General features: G+C 42.2%; 1 protein-coding gene across 1 annotated transcript in view; it reads left to right on the forward strand.

The window, feature by feature from the left end:
- fbxw8 (F-box and WD repeat domain containing 8) overlaps positions 1 to 12,923 on the forward strand; it is a 26,665-nt gene continuing 13,742 nt past the window's right edge. The window contains exons 1-7 of the mRNA XM_071535362.1: positions 1 to 560; positions 659 to 763; positions 1,379 to 1,543; positions 2,481 to 2,569; positions 5,842 to 5,999; positions 7,064 to 7,260; positions 7,938 to 8,156. Of these exons, the coding sequence (XP_071391463.1) occupies positions 102 to 560; positions 659 to 763; positions 1,379 to 1,543; positions 2,481 to 2,569; positions 5,842 to 5,999; positions 7,064 to 7,260; positions 7,938 to 8,156 (1,392 nt within the window). The 5' untranslated portion in view covers positions 1 to 101. The remainder of the gene's footprint in view (positions 561 to 658; positions 764 to 1,378; positions 1,544 to 2,480; positions 2,570 to 5,841; positions 6,000 to 7,063; positions 7,261 to 7,937; positions 8,157 to 12,923) is intronic.

The following is a 12,923-nucleotide window of genomic DNA, read 5'->3' on the forward strand; positions in this document are numbered from 1 at the left end:
TCTTCCTTTAATTGCTGCATTTTACTCATTTTCTCCTAAAGCATCGTTTTCTAACAGCCTGCAGTCACAGCTATTAGATTCGTCAGCGATGCTTGAGGAATATGGCAGCGGATGAACTTGCTGCCTTCAGGGAGCGTTGGAAAGAAGAACTAGTAAGTAAGAAAGAGGAGTGTCCACTTGTTCCTGGTCAGCCAGGCCGGAGAGACTCGAAAAATCGATATTTTGAAGACTTCTGTCAAAATACAAACGCCAGAGACCGAAGACAGGCCAGCAGTCCTTCAAAATCAGAGGGGAGCAGTTGCACCGATGTTGATAAAGGATGTGATGGAGGGGGAAAGAGGGCAAGACAGTCAGAGGATCAGCCACAGTATGTGTCCATTGCAAGTGGTTTGCTGGATGGGAGGACCAGTCCCCTGCTGGACAGGATCCAGGAGGAGAGGACGAGGAGGAAGAGGCAGTATCAGAGCATGAGTCATGTCTGCAGCGAGTCCGTGCAACAGCAGCCACTGAAAAAGGCCAATAAAGGCGAGAAGCTGGTGGATCTGCTCATTCAGGATCTGGTATGAGGATAGTGATGATGATGATAATGATGATGATGATGATAACTGAGCACTCAGAATACACTGAACCATTCTTATTCTTTTTTTGTTTTTTGCAGAATGAGGTCAATGACATTCCCTTCTTTGATATTGAGTTGCCGTACGAGTTGGCTTCGAAGATATTCCAGTATCTCAACTGTACTGAGCTGGGGCGATGCGCCCAGGTAAGCTGCCATCATCACCCTGTTAAAGCTGCACTTGGCAAGATTTTTATGTGACAAATAAACCTGTCTAATCACCTTAAATCACACAAAGTGGGGCCTCAGTAGTGACGAGCATCCCACTCCCTCTATTTGTGACGCCATAGATTTGCCCAAATGAAATTCTGGTGTCGAGTGTCGGACACTGGTAGGAAATCTTCTCCACTGTCTCCTAAACAGTGACCAGCAACCAACGTTAGATCTTTTCCTCTCTCATCTCTTTGGTTTCCTTTGGTATAAAGCATCACAGACCAACTGGTTTTGTAAACTTGAGCGTGCTGTGTGCATTTTACTGACGTTAAGTTGCAGGTTTTCTGGGTATAGAAGTCCAACAGTTACCTCTCGCTGCCATTTGGGGCCGCCAATGTGCAAAACTGCCTAGTGCAGCTTTAACACATACCAAACCTAAAGTGATCTTGATTGGTGCATTTCATCTTGCTGCACTCTACTGCAGCCACTGTGGAGTCTGTTTGGCAGCCAACACAGCTCAGTTAAGCACAGACAAATTAAGTCACGCCAGCTCTTAACGTATGCTGACTCATTCCGCTATTACGCTGTCTTCCGACGATCTCCTCCCAGGTGAGCAAGGCGTGGAAAGTCCTTGCGGAGGACGGGGTTCTGTGGTTCAGGATCTGCAGGAGGGAGGGATATCACGGAGACGCCGGCGTGTCCGACTCCCCCTGCTGGAAGAGCACGCTGCGAGACTGCAGGAACTCCGACAACGCCGTGCGCTCCAACTGGAAGGTGAGCTGGGCTCGGGCCGGACTCAGCTGAAGCATTTAAACTGAACCAAACTGAGATGCGCTGGACTGTTCTGTACTCGCTGTAGTTGTGAACAGAATCAGAAACACCTTATTCCCCAAGTGCAATACATGTACAGGATTTTGTCTTGGTGTTGTTATCGTAGGAATGTATCGACCGCTAGGACTGGGCGATATATGGTATAATATCGATATTGTGATATGAGACTAGATAAATGTTTCTTCTTCCTGGTCTTAAAGGCTGCGTTACAGTAAAGTGAGACAATTTTCTGAACTTATTAGCCTGTTCTGGCTGAGTAAAATGAACAATGATTGGCATTACCTGCTCATCATATCCACATTACTTATTACTGATTACGCATTAGTGATTACTAATGATCTTTCCTTATTTTCAAAATTTTCTTTTGTGCAAATATCTGATGAAAGCAGGAATACTCATTCCCAAAATATCGTCACATTATCGATAATGAGGTATTCGGTCTAAAATATTGTGATATTTGATTTTGTCAATATCGCCCAGCCCTATCACTCCACATCTGTACATAAAAGCATGCTATCACTATGTGTGTATTCATGCAGCAGGACATACAGTGGGTTACAACTGTAGTTAAGAGTCCAGCAGTACAATGGAAAGTGTAATATTATTAAGACATTGGCAGGCAACCAGCAATCAGTTCTTTGATAGTGTCAGTTTGGATGGAAAAAAGTAATGAAAGTGGCTGTTTGGGAATTTGGGAAGCCAACATTGACTGTAGCCAGGAGACAATGAAGTCATATTTGTGCCCAGGTTGCTAACTGCACCATAAATGTCAATGTGACGAGGAGTGAACTGGGTCAGCATGGTGGGGGATGCAGGTCAGCTCCTTCTGAGTGAGAAACAGCCAAACTATATTTTCAGCCTAACGATGTTTTCTACCTAGAACCGCGTGGGATCCATCAGCCAGCTGCAGTTTGAGCTGGGCAAAGTGCTGTGTGATGTCAGCTCCTGTGACAACTTCGTCTTGGCTGGGTAAGCTTCAAGGACTGACATCTGATGTATATTATTATTAATTGAGATTTTGATTTCTCCTATGCTCTGAATTCATCTGCCTTATCTTTTTTGTCAATGATTCATAACCGAGCTTTGCTACTTTCTATTGCTGACTGAAACACAATAGTGATTCAACCTATACCTAGTTCATGAAAGCTTTTACATTTGCTGTTGGGTAGGTCTTGCCAGGGGAAAAATCCTCTGGCACACAGTAAGTGATGTGTTTTATATTTCTAGCAGCAGCAACAGCAGTTTATTGGGTATAAATAGAAGAAGAACTGGATAGTTAGCATGAGCAGCGATAGCCACCATGGCTGAACAGAGAAAGAAAAGAGCGCCACCTACACAAACTCAAACTTCATCAACAGAAAATCCAAGGAAAAAGACGTCACAGTCCCGCCCACACTGTTTGATTGACAGGTGATCTCTGGGAAGTACAGTGCAGAAACACCCCAGCAATGAGTGCTTAGCAACCAAGATCTTACCAAAATCAATTGTGGATTACCACTTTCATGAAATTTTTTTTTTTTTAACTTTTTTTAATTGGGCTCTAGAGGCCCACTGTGCTCTTGATTCTGAACAAGCTGAACTATAAATGCAGATTTTTTTTTATTTTTTTTTTTTAAACTTTTTAACCTTGGAAGGTTTGCTAAGCACGCACTCATTCTCAACACCACCCTGCTTCACATTCAGACACTTACACACTTTTGCATCTGTGTGTTTCCCATTACAACCCCAGTCTTCTACTGCTGTTCCACTGAGCAGCTCCACTGCAGCCGTTAGTGGTTAAGTGCCTTGCTTAAAGGCAGCAGTTGGTGAGGGAGGAGCAGGTGGACTGCGGATTAAATGAGTCAAGCCTGAAACAACTGGGAGGAGACAGTGATAGATTGTGAGGCCCACAGGAGCCTGATAGACTGACCAGAAGGAGATGTGCAGGGTCTCCAGGGAGCGGTGTGATTAGATTCCTGCTGAGTCTCACTGTTTGTGTCTTTGTGTCTTGCCTTTCTGTTTGTGTCTTCTCAGGTTAGTATATATAGGCTATATAGTGCCAAAGAGAAAGGCAATACAGCACTTTGCATCATGTGAAGATATTCTAGCACCAGCTGTTTTTCTAGATTCCTTTGTTTATATACTTCAGCTGTTCGCAACATCAATCATTTTGCCATCATTAGGCTTAATTCAGCTAAGTGATAGTACTTAAGTTTGTTTAACTAGCAGATAATCAATAGCAGTTAAGCAGAATCAAGACTGATTCAATTGCATCTACAAAATGCGATTAGAAAACAGGTGGAATGAGATTTGGCATTTTGGAGGCCACGTGCTGCACTCTGCAACAAGAGAGTTTTGTCTCATTAACCCAACAACTCTTATGAGTCGTACACTGATATAGGTCAAGTGTTGTGAGGCAGAAAGCTTTCCGTAATCTGTGCAAAGTTTTACTGTAAACAGAAGTTTTGATGAATTACTTGGATGAGATTCAGCATCAGCATCCTGTTGATTGTTGGCATTCGGGCGATGCACCAATTAAGTGAAAGTGTGTTTTCCCATTGCTGACTTCCTGACAAACCCCGCGATGTCAAACACACGCACGCACACGGGCGCACACACACGGGCGCACACACACGTACCCCGTCTCTCTCTCTCACTCTGTTGCTCTCTCACACACTCGTGCTGTGAGGCGGATGCTTGCTCAGACATGATGGTATCTGCGGAGGTGGCAACGCTGGCAGCGACTTTCTCGTCTCCCGCGGTGAGAGCTCATCGACTCGGGCAAAGAGCGAAGGGAAGGGGGGGGCGGGTGAAAACAGAAGCCTGTTGAGTGCGGTGGAAGAAGTTGTAGTGGAGTTTGAGAGGGAGGGGGTGTCTACTTTGTTGCACTACTTCCTTGTGGATGGGAGTTAAAGGTTTAGCTAACAAGAGGAAAAAGCATGAGATGAGGTGAGGTAGAGTGAGAGAGTAAAAGGTCACATTCAGTCTATTTTAGAACAGGTGCTGGATAAAAGTGGACTTTAAAGGTGCTATGTGTAGCACTGTAAGATGAAGAAATAACTGCTCCATTAGTTTTGAGACATTAGTATAAGAAAATTGCCAGCTTTTACTGGCCTCTAGACTGCATTTTACATTGTGTGCTACCGGGTCAGATTTCACAGGATGTCTGACTATAGGGAGATTGCTTTATGGCACAAAACAGCAAGAGGGTGCAGTTCTTCCAGTGCTAATGGAGCTAAAGATTTCAGAGTTTCTTGCAAATGGCAGATGATGGAAGGAGTGAAAGGCCAATGGAAAAATCACTTCCAACATGTTCATCCTCTACAGTAAAGCCAAAGAGAAAACCTTTGACTGAAGAAGCAAAGATCCTCTTTGTGACAGGAAGCAACAGGGATTATGGGAAATGTGGTCTTAATATTGAGAAACATCAGCACTAACAATACCGCTGGCATGACACAGAGGTTACCGGTCGCCTCGACCATGTTCTCATTTATGATTATACCAAAGTATCACAATACAATTTACCAGGACATATGGATGTTTAAAAAATGCGACACGTAGCACCTTTAAGGACAAATTGAAAATCTCTGTGTAGTGCATTCACGCTCCCAGTCCTTACATGAAATAGGCCTATTTCAGCCAAATAGGTCTTTGTCAGGTAGCAAATAAAGTGGTCATACTGTCAAAAGTTGCATAATTGCTTAGATTTCAAAAACAATATAATTCTGGATCTGCAGCTCTGGTCTCATCCTGTCCGTAAGGAACATCAACACACATTTGCTCCCAAAGCCAGCTGGCATCCTTAGGTTTAGACATTTGTGTTGCATTTAAATTTACATTTATAATTTACACATAAATATTTACCTATTTATTTACTCATGCTCTTGACTTATTCAGAGCAACTAACAGTGAGTTCAACAGAATAGAATGAGCTTCAATTCATGCTGTAGATCACCATGTTCAGAGTTATAGCGCTCTGACAAAATTCCTGTGACCCTAGAATGATCACATAAGACAAATGTGCTGGGGAAAGTAATCAAAAATTAGAGCCAAGGAGAGAGAGGTAGAAGGGATTTCTTTTCTGATGAGAGGAAATCAAGAGGGAGAAGTGAGAGCAGGGATGTGATTCAGTGGTTGTGATGTGAGGTGAAGTTGGACGAGGGGCAGTGACCCTGCTGTCACATTTGGCAGCCTTTTGTTTTGGAGATATCTCAGATGAGTAGTGTGTGTAGTATGACTTCATATGTTTGTATGTGTCCCAGGTACACGTCTGGTGATGTGAGGCTGTGGGACACCCTGCACTGGGACTCCACTGCCTCCTACCTGAAAGCCAACAGCCTGTCAGCCAACTCAGAGCCCAGACCACATGTCAGTCACGTCCAGGTCAACAGCACACTGGCTGCCGCTGCTTATGAAGATGGTGAGTGTGTGTGTGTGTGTGTGTGTATGCAGTGATGAAGAGGTAAAAATAAAAGGTGGGTAAAGTATGAACTCCAGTGGGGGATCGTCAGAAGGCATCACAGCCACCCGTTTAAACAAAAGTCAATTGTATTTTCAGAAAAGGATTAATTTATGCTGTTTTTGTCAATTGAAAGACCATATCCTCATGTAACTTGCATCACTTTTACAACTTACAATACTCTATACTTAGAAATGATATCATAAAGATTTGTGTCAGACTAAAAAGGTGAGTAACCTCTAAACTGCAAATATAAAGGTAGGTAAACTGAGTTTAGGTAGGTTTACCCTCAACTAAATCCCTGTGTATAAACTGAATGATAAAAAATGAGCTTCTAGCTGGCTGCTAGGGTCGGGCAATATGGTTGATATTAATATCAATATCACAATAATCATAAGGATATCAATACATATAGTATATACCTATATCACGATATGGCTCATGTATGCAAAATCACATGTTAAGTAATCAAATTAATGTTCATCCCATTGAACCGAATGGTAAATTTAGGTATGATGTCAAACAAAACTGAAATTTTCAAATAATATTCCTTAAAATGTTTCATACTAATACCATTTAATCTATAGTTATATGTTAATACAGATTGTGTGAGCTACAGGACAGTATCTATCTATCTATCTATCTATCTATCTACCTCATTTTGACGTTTTTGAGTTTTTAAATAAAATGTGCTTGTTATCAATGTAGACAATTGTGCATCGTGATATCCCAAAATCACCATATCATCAAAAGATCGAAAGACGATAAACAATAACATTGAATTATCGCCCAGCCCTACTGGCTACATACACTTGTATAGTATATTGTAATATTCTGCATGTTTACAGCCTGTATATGTTCATTATATGCTATTTATTATATGCTCATTATGCACCGTTTATCATTTTGCGCTTTTGAAGCTTTAATAAATATTTTGAAGTTGCACCAGTAGGGATGAGTCAGTACATCATCTGAGTAGGTGGCAGATCAACTGTAAACAACCTGTTTCCTTGTCCTGGGTGAAGGCTGTGTGGACCTGTGGAGCACGGAGACGGGTGGAGAGCCCATCCACCACTTCCAGAGCCCAGGCGGGATCCAGGCCCTGGCCCTGAGTCCCGACTGCCCCACTCTGGCCTGCGCTGCCGGGCCGGACGTTCGGCTCCACCGGCCCGATGACCGCGGCTACTGGAGGACCCTCTGCCAGGCTCAACTACCCAAGACTGTGAGTCAGGCCTGTCACTTTGTGTCTCCCTGTATGACTGATCCCTCATTATTATTTCTCATCTCAATTGTGAATTTTTTGTATGATTTTATAGGTTGCACATCTGACATTTTCTTCTCATATGTGATTTTCATGTTAAAATATTCATATTTAGAAAATATACAAACCCCTTGACTTTTTCTGCATTTTGTGGTGTTTCAACCTGAATTCAAAATTGATTAAATTGAGACCTGAGGCTGTAATCGCTATCCAAGGTGCTTCTACAATGTATTAAGGGAGGGGAGTATTCAGGGGGGTTGAATACTTACTTAAATGAGACATTCCAATATTTAATTTTAAATAAATTTGCAAAAAAATCTAGAAACATGTTTTCACTTTGTCGTAACGGGATGTGCTGTATAGATTGTTGACAGAAAATCTCAATTTAATCCATTTTGAATTTAGGCTGTAATACCACAAAAAGTGGGAAAAGTCAAGGGGGTTGAACACTTTCTGAAGGCACTGAACGTGTTATGTTACTATTTTGTATATAATTGACTGTTGTCTTTTAAAATCTGCTGCTGAATAATGACCCCACCCACCCGAAACACACACACACACACACACACACACACACACTCCAGAGGACAGAAGCTCACCTGGTATAGGAGTAATGTAAGCTGCTGTTTGCACGGCAGGTGGACAGCGTGGTTCTGGTGCCAGGCAGGGGCCAGCAGCGCCCGCTGGCGGCCGTGGCAGCGGGAGACAGCGTGTACCTGCTGGACCCCCAGGACGAGGAGCCACGCACCCTCCACTCGGTGTACGGACACCCCGTCACCTGCCTGGACGCCTCCAACTCCCACGCTGCACTGGGGGTGAAGAGCGGCGGCTGGGCCATGCACGACGGAGGCAACAAGGTGGGTTCAGCCTCTCTGTGTGGTTTCCATCACATACGAACTTGGCTATTACTTAAAAGTTATTTATGATGTTTATCGACCTCTGTCAGCGACCAGGAGGAACTGCAACATCGATAGAGCTTCCCCTCTACATTTTTAAAATAGAGATGAATCTAGTGAAGACATAATATATCACAATGAAATGAAAACATTGCTTAGTTGTTTGCTTTTTTGGCTTGAGAAAGAGACTTTTTAGCCTTCATAGATGAAATGTCTTGCTACGCTGGTACCATTGTCCTCCATTGTTGAATAGTTGAAAATGTGAGTATCTTGAAATGCCATTGGTGGGGAGTTTTTCAATAGAGAACCCCTGACCCTGGCAGTGTTAGTACCATCCTCTTATCTATTGAGTTATACAGTAATTAAAGCTGGAACAGGCCACGTTTTTCCAGGGGGAAAAAATGATAAATTGTGATTTCTTTGTTTAGACTGGGAATGATTGAATGTTATGGCACTAGATGCTGCCACCCATGCACGCATTCTGTTAACCATTATCCAGTCCATTGTCGATAACAATCTAGTATGTATGGTGAAAAACTATCTAGTCTTTGTGTGTTAATGGAATTGATGGAGCGGTGTCAAGGCTTTTGTGCTCTTGGGACTTGACAAAGCGATGCTCAGGTGGGGAAGGCAAATGGCGCCATTACTAAACCCTAAATTTGGATGGCAGGATGTTATTGGCCACTCAACCTTGAATGTTGACACACTAAATGGCAACGGCTTGGAACCCAGCAAGCTCAACTGTAGTTGGTATTGTAATAAAATTGGTACCTGGACCATACTAAATGCAATGGAAGGTTTCCATAGAGTGAACAAGGTCAGTTGTGCTCTGAACAGGTGCGTAGACTGAAAATATGGGAAAGTGTACAAGATGGTTAATGTGGTCCGCACTTAAAGGGGAGGATGCATGTTCAGATGCAGAGTTTAATTCATTCAGGGGAGAGCAGACAAGACAGAGGTTTTGGCACTTGGCCATTATCAGTGTAATCACTGGCTTAGAGCCGAAAAGCCCGTCTTCCCTTCCTCTCCCCTAAATGAATTAAACTCTTTTGGAGAAAACATGCCTCCTGCCTTCTGAGTGTGGACCACACTTTTCATTTTGTTCAAATGAAAAGTCTGGCCTGCACTTTCCACTGATTAGAGTCTTAGATCTCAAACAAAGATTCATCCCTAAATGCATTTCAGCCCTGCAAATATAAACTGGGTCTCTTAACGGTGTGATCACTATAACTCTCTCTCTGTACCCTCTTGTATTGGGTCCCTTTAGAAATGAATATAAGGTACCTGTGGGGGATTTTTCTTTAGTAGAAGTAGCTAGCCTAAATAGCGCCAAACCCTCCTGGGCTCTGTTCCTAATTACTACAGCCTTTAAATGTACTTTGATCAACTGTTGTTCCCCAAGCTGCTTCTGTTTGCTTCCAATAATACTGTGTTTCTAAGGACCCCATGCACCTAATTGAGGCTTATACCTTTACTTAGAAAGTACACATACCCACAAGACAAACTATTCAGTCGGGATCAGGGAGCAACGTTGGTTCAATTATGCAGCAGTCATCATGCTTTTCAATTCATGGGTGCACTTTGTCAAGAGAGGCGCTTTTGTGCCATGTCAATGGATAAAATAAATGCTACAAAAGGCTACTTCAAACTTCAGTTGCATCCAAAGATTGTTGTTTTTTTTTATATTCAATTCAGGCACAGATGCGGGCTACCTAAGTGACTGGCCAAGTGGCTTAGGAGTGGCCACTAGAGCAGGCTGTGTCTCTGTGCAGCACTCTGTCTGTGATCGACAGGTCTTTGGCAGTGCCGCTCCACTGACATCACCCCCATTAGAAAAGCATGGCTGGTATGCTGTAGCACTAAAGCACCACACAGTGGACCAACAGGAGAGTAGCAATGAGGGATATAAATATATTGTCTCACAACCTATTGTGATGAAGCAATGTTACGTTGTGCAATGTGGAGATACACTACCAGTCAGTATTTTATTTTATTTTTTACAATTCTTCACATTTTATAATAATAATAAATACATTAAAACTATGAAATAACACCAATGGAATTACGCAGTGACCAAAAAAGTGTTAAACAAATCAAAACTATCTTATATTTTAGATTCTTTAAAGTAGCCGCCCTTTGCCTTGATGGAAAGGCAAAGGCTTTGGAAAGAAATTCATACATAGGCATAAACTTCACTATTTGTCTTAAGAAACAAATTTCAAGCATGCAAGCATAAGCCTTTAGATCAAAATGGCTTTAAGAGAATGAAAAACATAGTACATTCAATCAGGTGTGTCCAGGCTTTTGACTGGTAGTGTAAAACAATTGTCATATCTGGAGTGAGTCCATACAGCTGAATGGCAAATTCACAAATTAATGTTATATTTTCATGCCAAATTACTGCAGCAGCCTGTTCCTACTTATCAATTCAAACATATATCATATTCAGGAAGAAACACGCAGTCTTGCCGGAATAGGTTCTGTAATCGTTTTTTGATGTCTAGTTTAGTTTAGTCTATTCAAATGCACAGTGATAAAACACATAAGTGAAGTAAAAAACATTATGATGGAACACAGAAAGAAGAGAAAAAAAGGAGATTAATTGTGATATTACAAAAAAAGCATCAGGTTCATAAAAAAAACATCTCACCTTACTTCCTTAACAAGACCGTCACTACATTTGAAATCATAATATTTGTCTTCAGCATTAAGATGTCCAAAGTTAAGACTAAAAAGCAACAGTGTTATCTCCAGTAGGCTTTGCTATTCATTATTTATTTGTCCCATAAGCTGTAGTATTTAATTTGCTGCATGTTAATTAGGCAAATCAGCAAAAGCACTGAAAGTCATCCTAACTTTCTTGTTTCCATAGAGAACTTAGTCCAAGCTCCCACCTAAATTATGCCAATTCATTATTAGCGCACTTCTTTTACTAATTAAAATATTTGAAAAATTTAATCAGCTTAACATGTCTCTCGCTCTCGTTGCGTTCCTAACAGCAATTTCATACTGCGAAGAAGAGGAAGCATGAATTGGCTGCAAACGCTAGTGCTGCCAAACATGTTTTATGCAGCTAAGAAGACATATGCTTAATTAAAAGTTGTCAAAATGCATGGAGGTGCCATCCAAGGATGTCATGTCTCACTTTTTTCTCACCGGCGAGGAGTGAATCATCACTATCTTTTGTCGTAGCTGAACTTTGATAAACTCCACTACATTGTCAAATTTTATTAACTTGATTCAGACTATGCTAATCAGTGACTTTGCTGCTAAATCGTTACAAGTTGCACCTGCTAAATGCCTAAAACGTAAATGAAATTCATTATTGCGGGTGTGTTGCAGCAGGTTTGTTTTGATGATATAGTAGCTTCTTTCTTACCTCTTGGCATGTGTTATCGTTCGACCTGTGGCTTTGTCTTGTAGCCTTCCTCATGCTTCTTTGTTGTTTTCAGTGTGTGTGGGTGTGTATGTAGGGGTGTGTGTGTGTGTGTGTGGAGGCGGGGGGGGGAGTTTTGTGGGTTCTGTCTACTTGTCTACAGTTGTCTGTTGTCTGTTTGTCTTTTCTGAGTCTGTATCTGTGTGTCTTTGCCGATGTGTCTGTATTATTGCTATTACGTGTCATCACAACCTGCTGATGTGTTTGTTTGTGTGTGTGTGTGTGTGTGTGTGTGTGTGTGTGAGAGAGAGAGAGAGAGAGAGAGAGAGAGAGACAGAAAGAGTGTTAGAGAGCCCCTGTGTATTGATCCAAGTCTTTCTGTGCTGTGAGTGTGTACCTGACAACCCTGCCTTTTCATGTGAGAATGCATACTAATGTGTGTGACTGTGTGTGGTTTGCATACGTGCATGCATGTGTGTGTATGTGCGTGCACACACAGCTAGTCTCCAGATCCCCTGTCTCCTCCTGGTGTGATCTATGTGCCTTTGCCATATGAGAATGTGTGTGTGTGTGTTCATGCATGCACATTGCGGACCGTCAGAAAGTCTGTTTGTGTGTGTGTGTGTGTGTGTGTGTGTGTGTGTGTGGCCAGAGTCAGTCTCCAGATCCTCATTACTACTCGTCTGCTCCTTGCCAGTGGACCTGGGGCAGCCAGGCAGCCACCCAGCTCACGGCTGGGCATTCAGCACAAGCTGGCATCTCCACTGGCAAACTGTCCATCCACTGCAGTCCGTCTAACACAGAGCACAGGCAGACCTGCAAGAAGAAAACATGTCATCCTCTCACTGCCTCAGGTTCAGATAGATACATGGATAGATGGTTAACACATGGTAGGGATGAATACATGGTTGGTTGGATGAATGGATGGATGTTTAAAGTGCCATTAAGTAAGATTCTGCTGCCTCATAGCACAAAATTACCATAATATACAGTATCTGTGGGGGTTGGTAGGGTTGTTGATCAATACCCACGACTCAGCGATTACTGCATCTCTTAATGCACCTTTAACGGATGGATGGTGCTGTTCAGGAAGTCAAAACACACGGTTATAGAACAGCTGTGAGCCCCAAGAGCCCTTCATAACGGAAACACAGTGTGCGCTAGGGCTGAACGATTTTGAAAAAATTGCTAATGTCTAATTATTTTGACTGATATTGCAATTGCAATATGATTTGCGATTTTAGAGGGAATGATAATTTTTACATCACTATTCTCATTTTCATTGAAAAACGTATTAAAATGATTATGGTGTGATTTTTGCGGGGATCTGTACCAAACAAAGATGTTTTCTT

This window comes from Centroberyx affinis, unplaced genomic scaffold (genome assembly GCF_046629955.1).
Source record: "Centroberyx affinis isolate AG114_WGS23_722 - 3 ecotype Tasmania unplaced genomic scaffold, CSIRO-AGI_Caff_v1 ptg002694l_1, whole genome shotgun sequence".
Lineage (NCBI taxonomy): Eukaryota > Metazoa > Chordata > Actinopteri > Beryciformes > Berycidae > Centroberyx > Centroberyx affinis.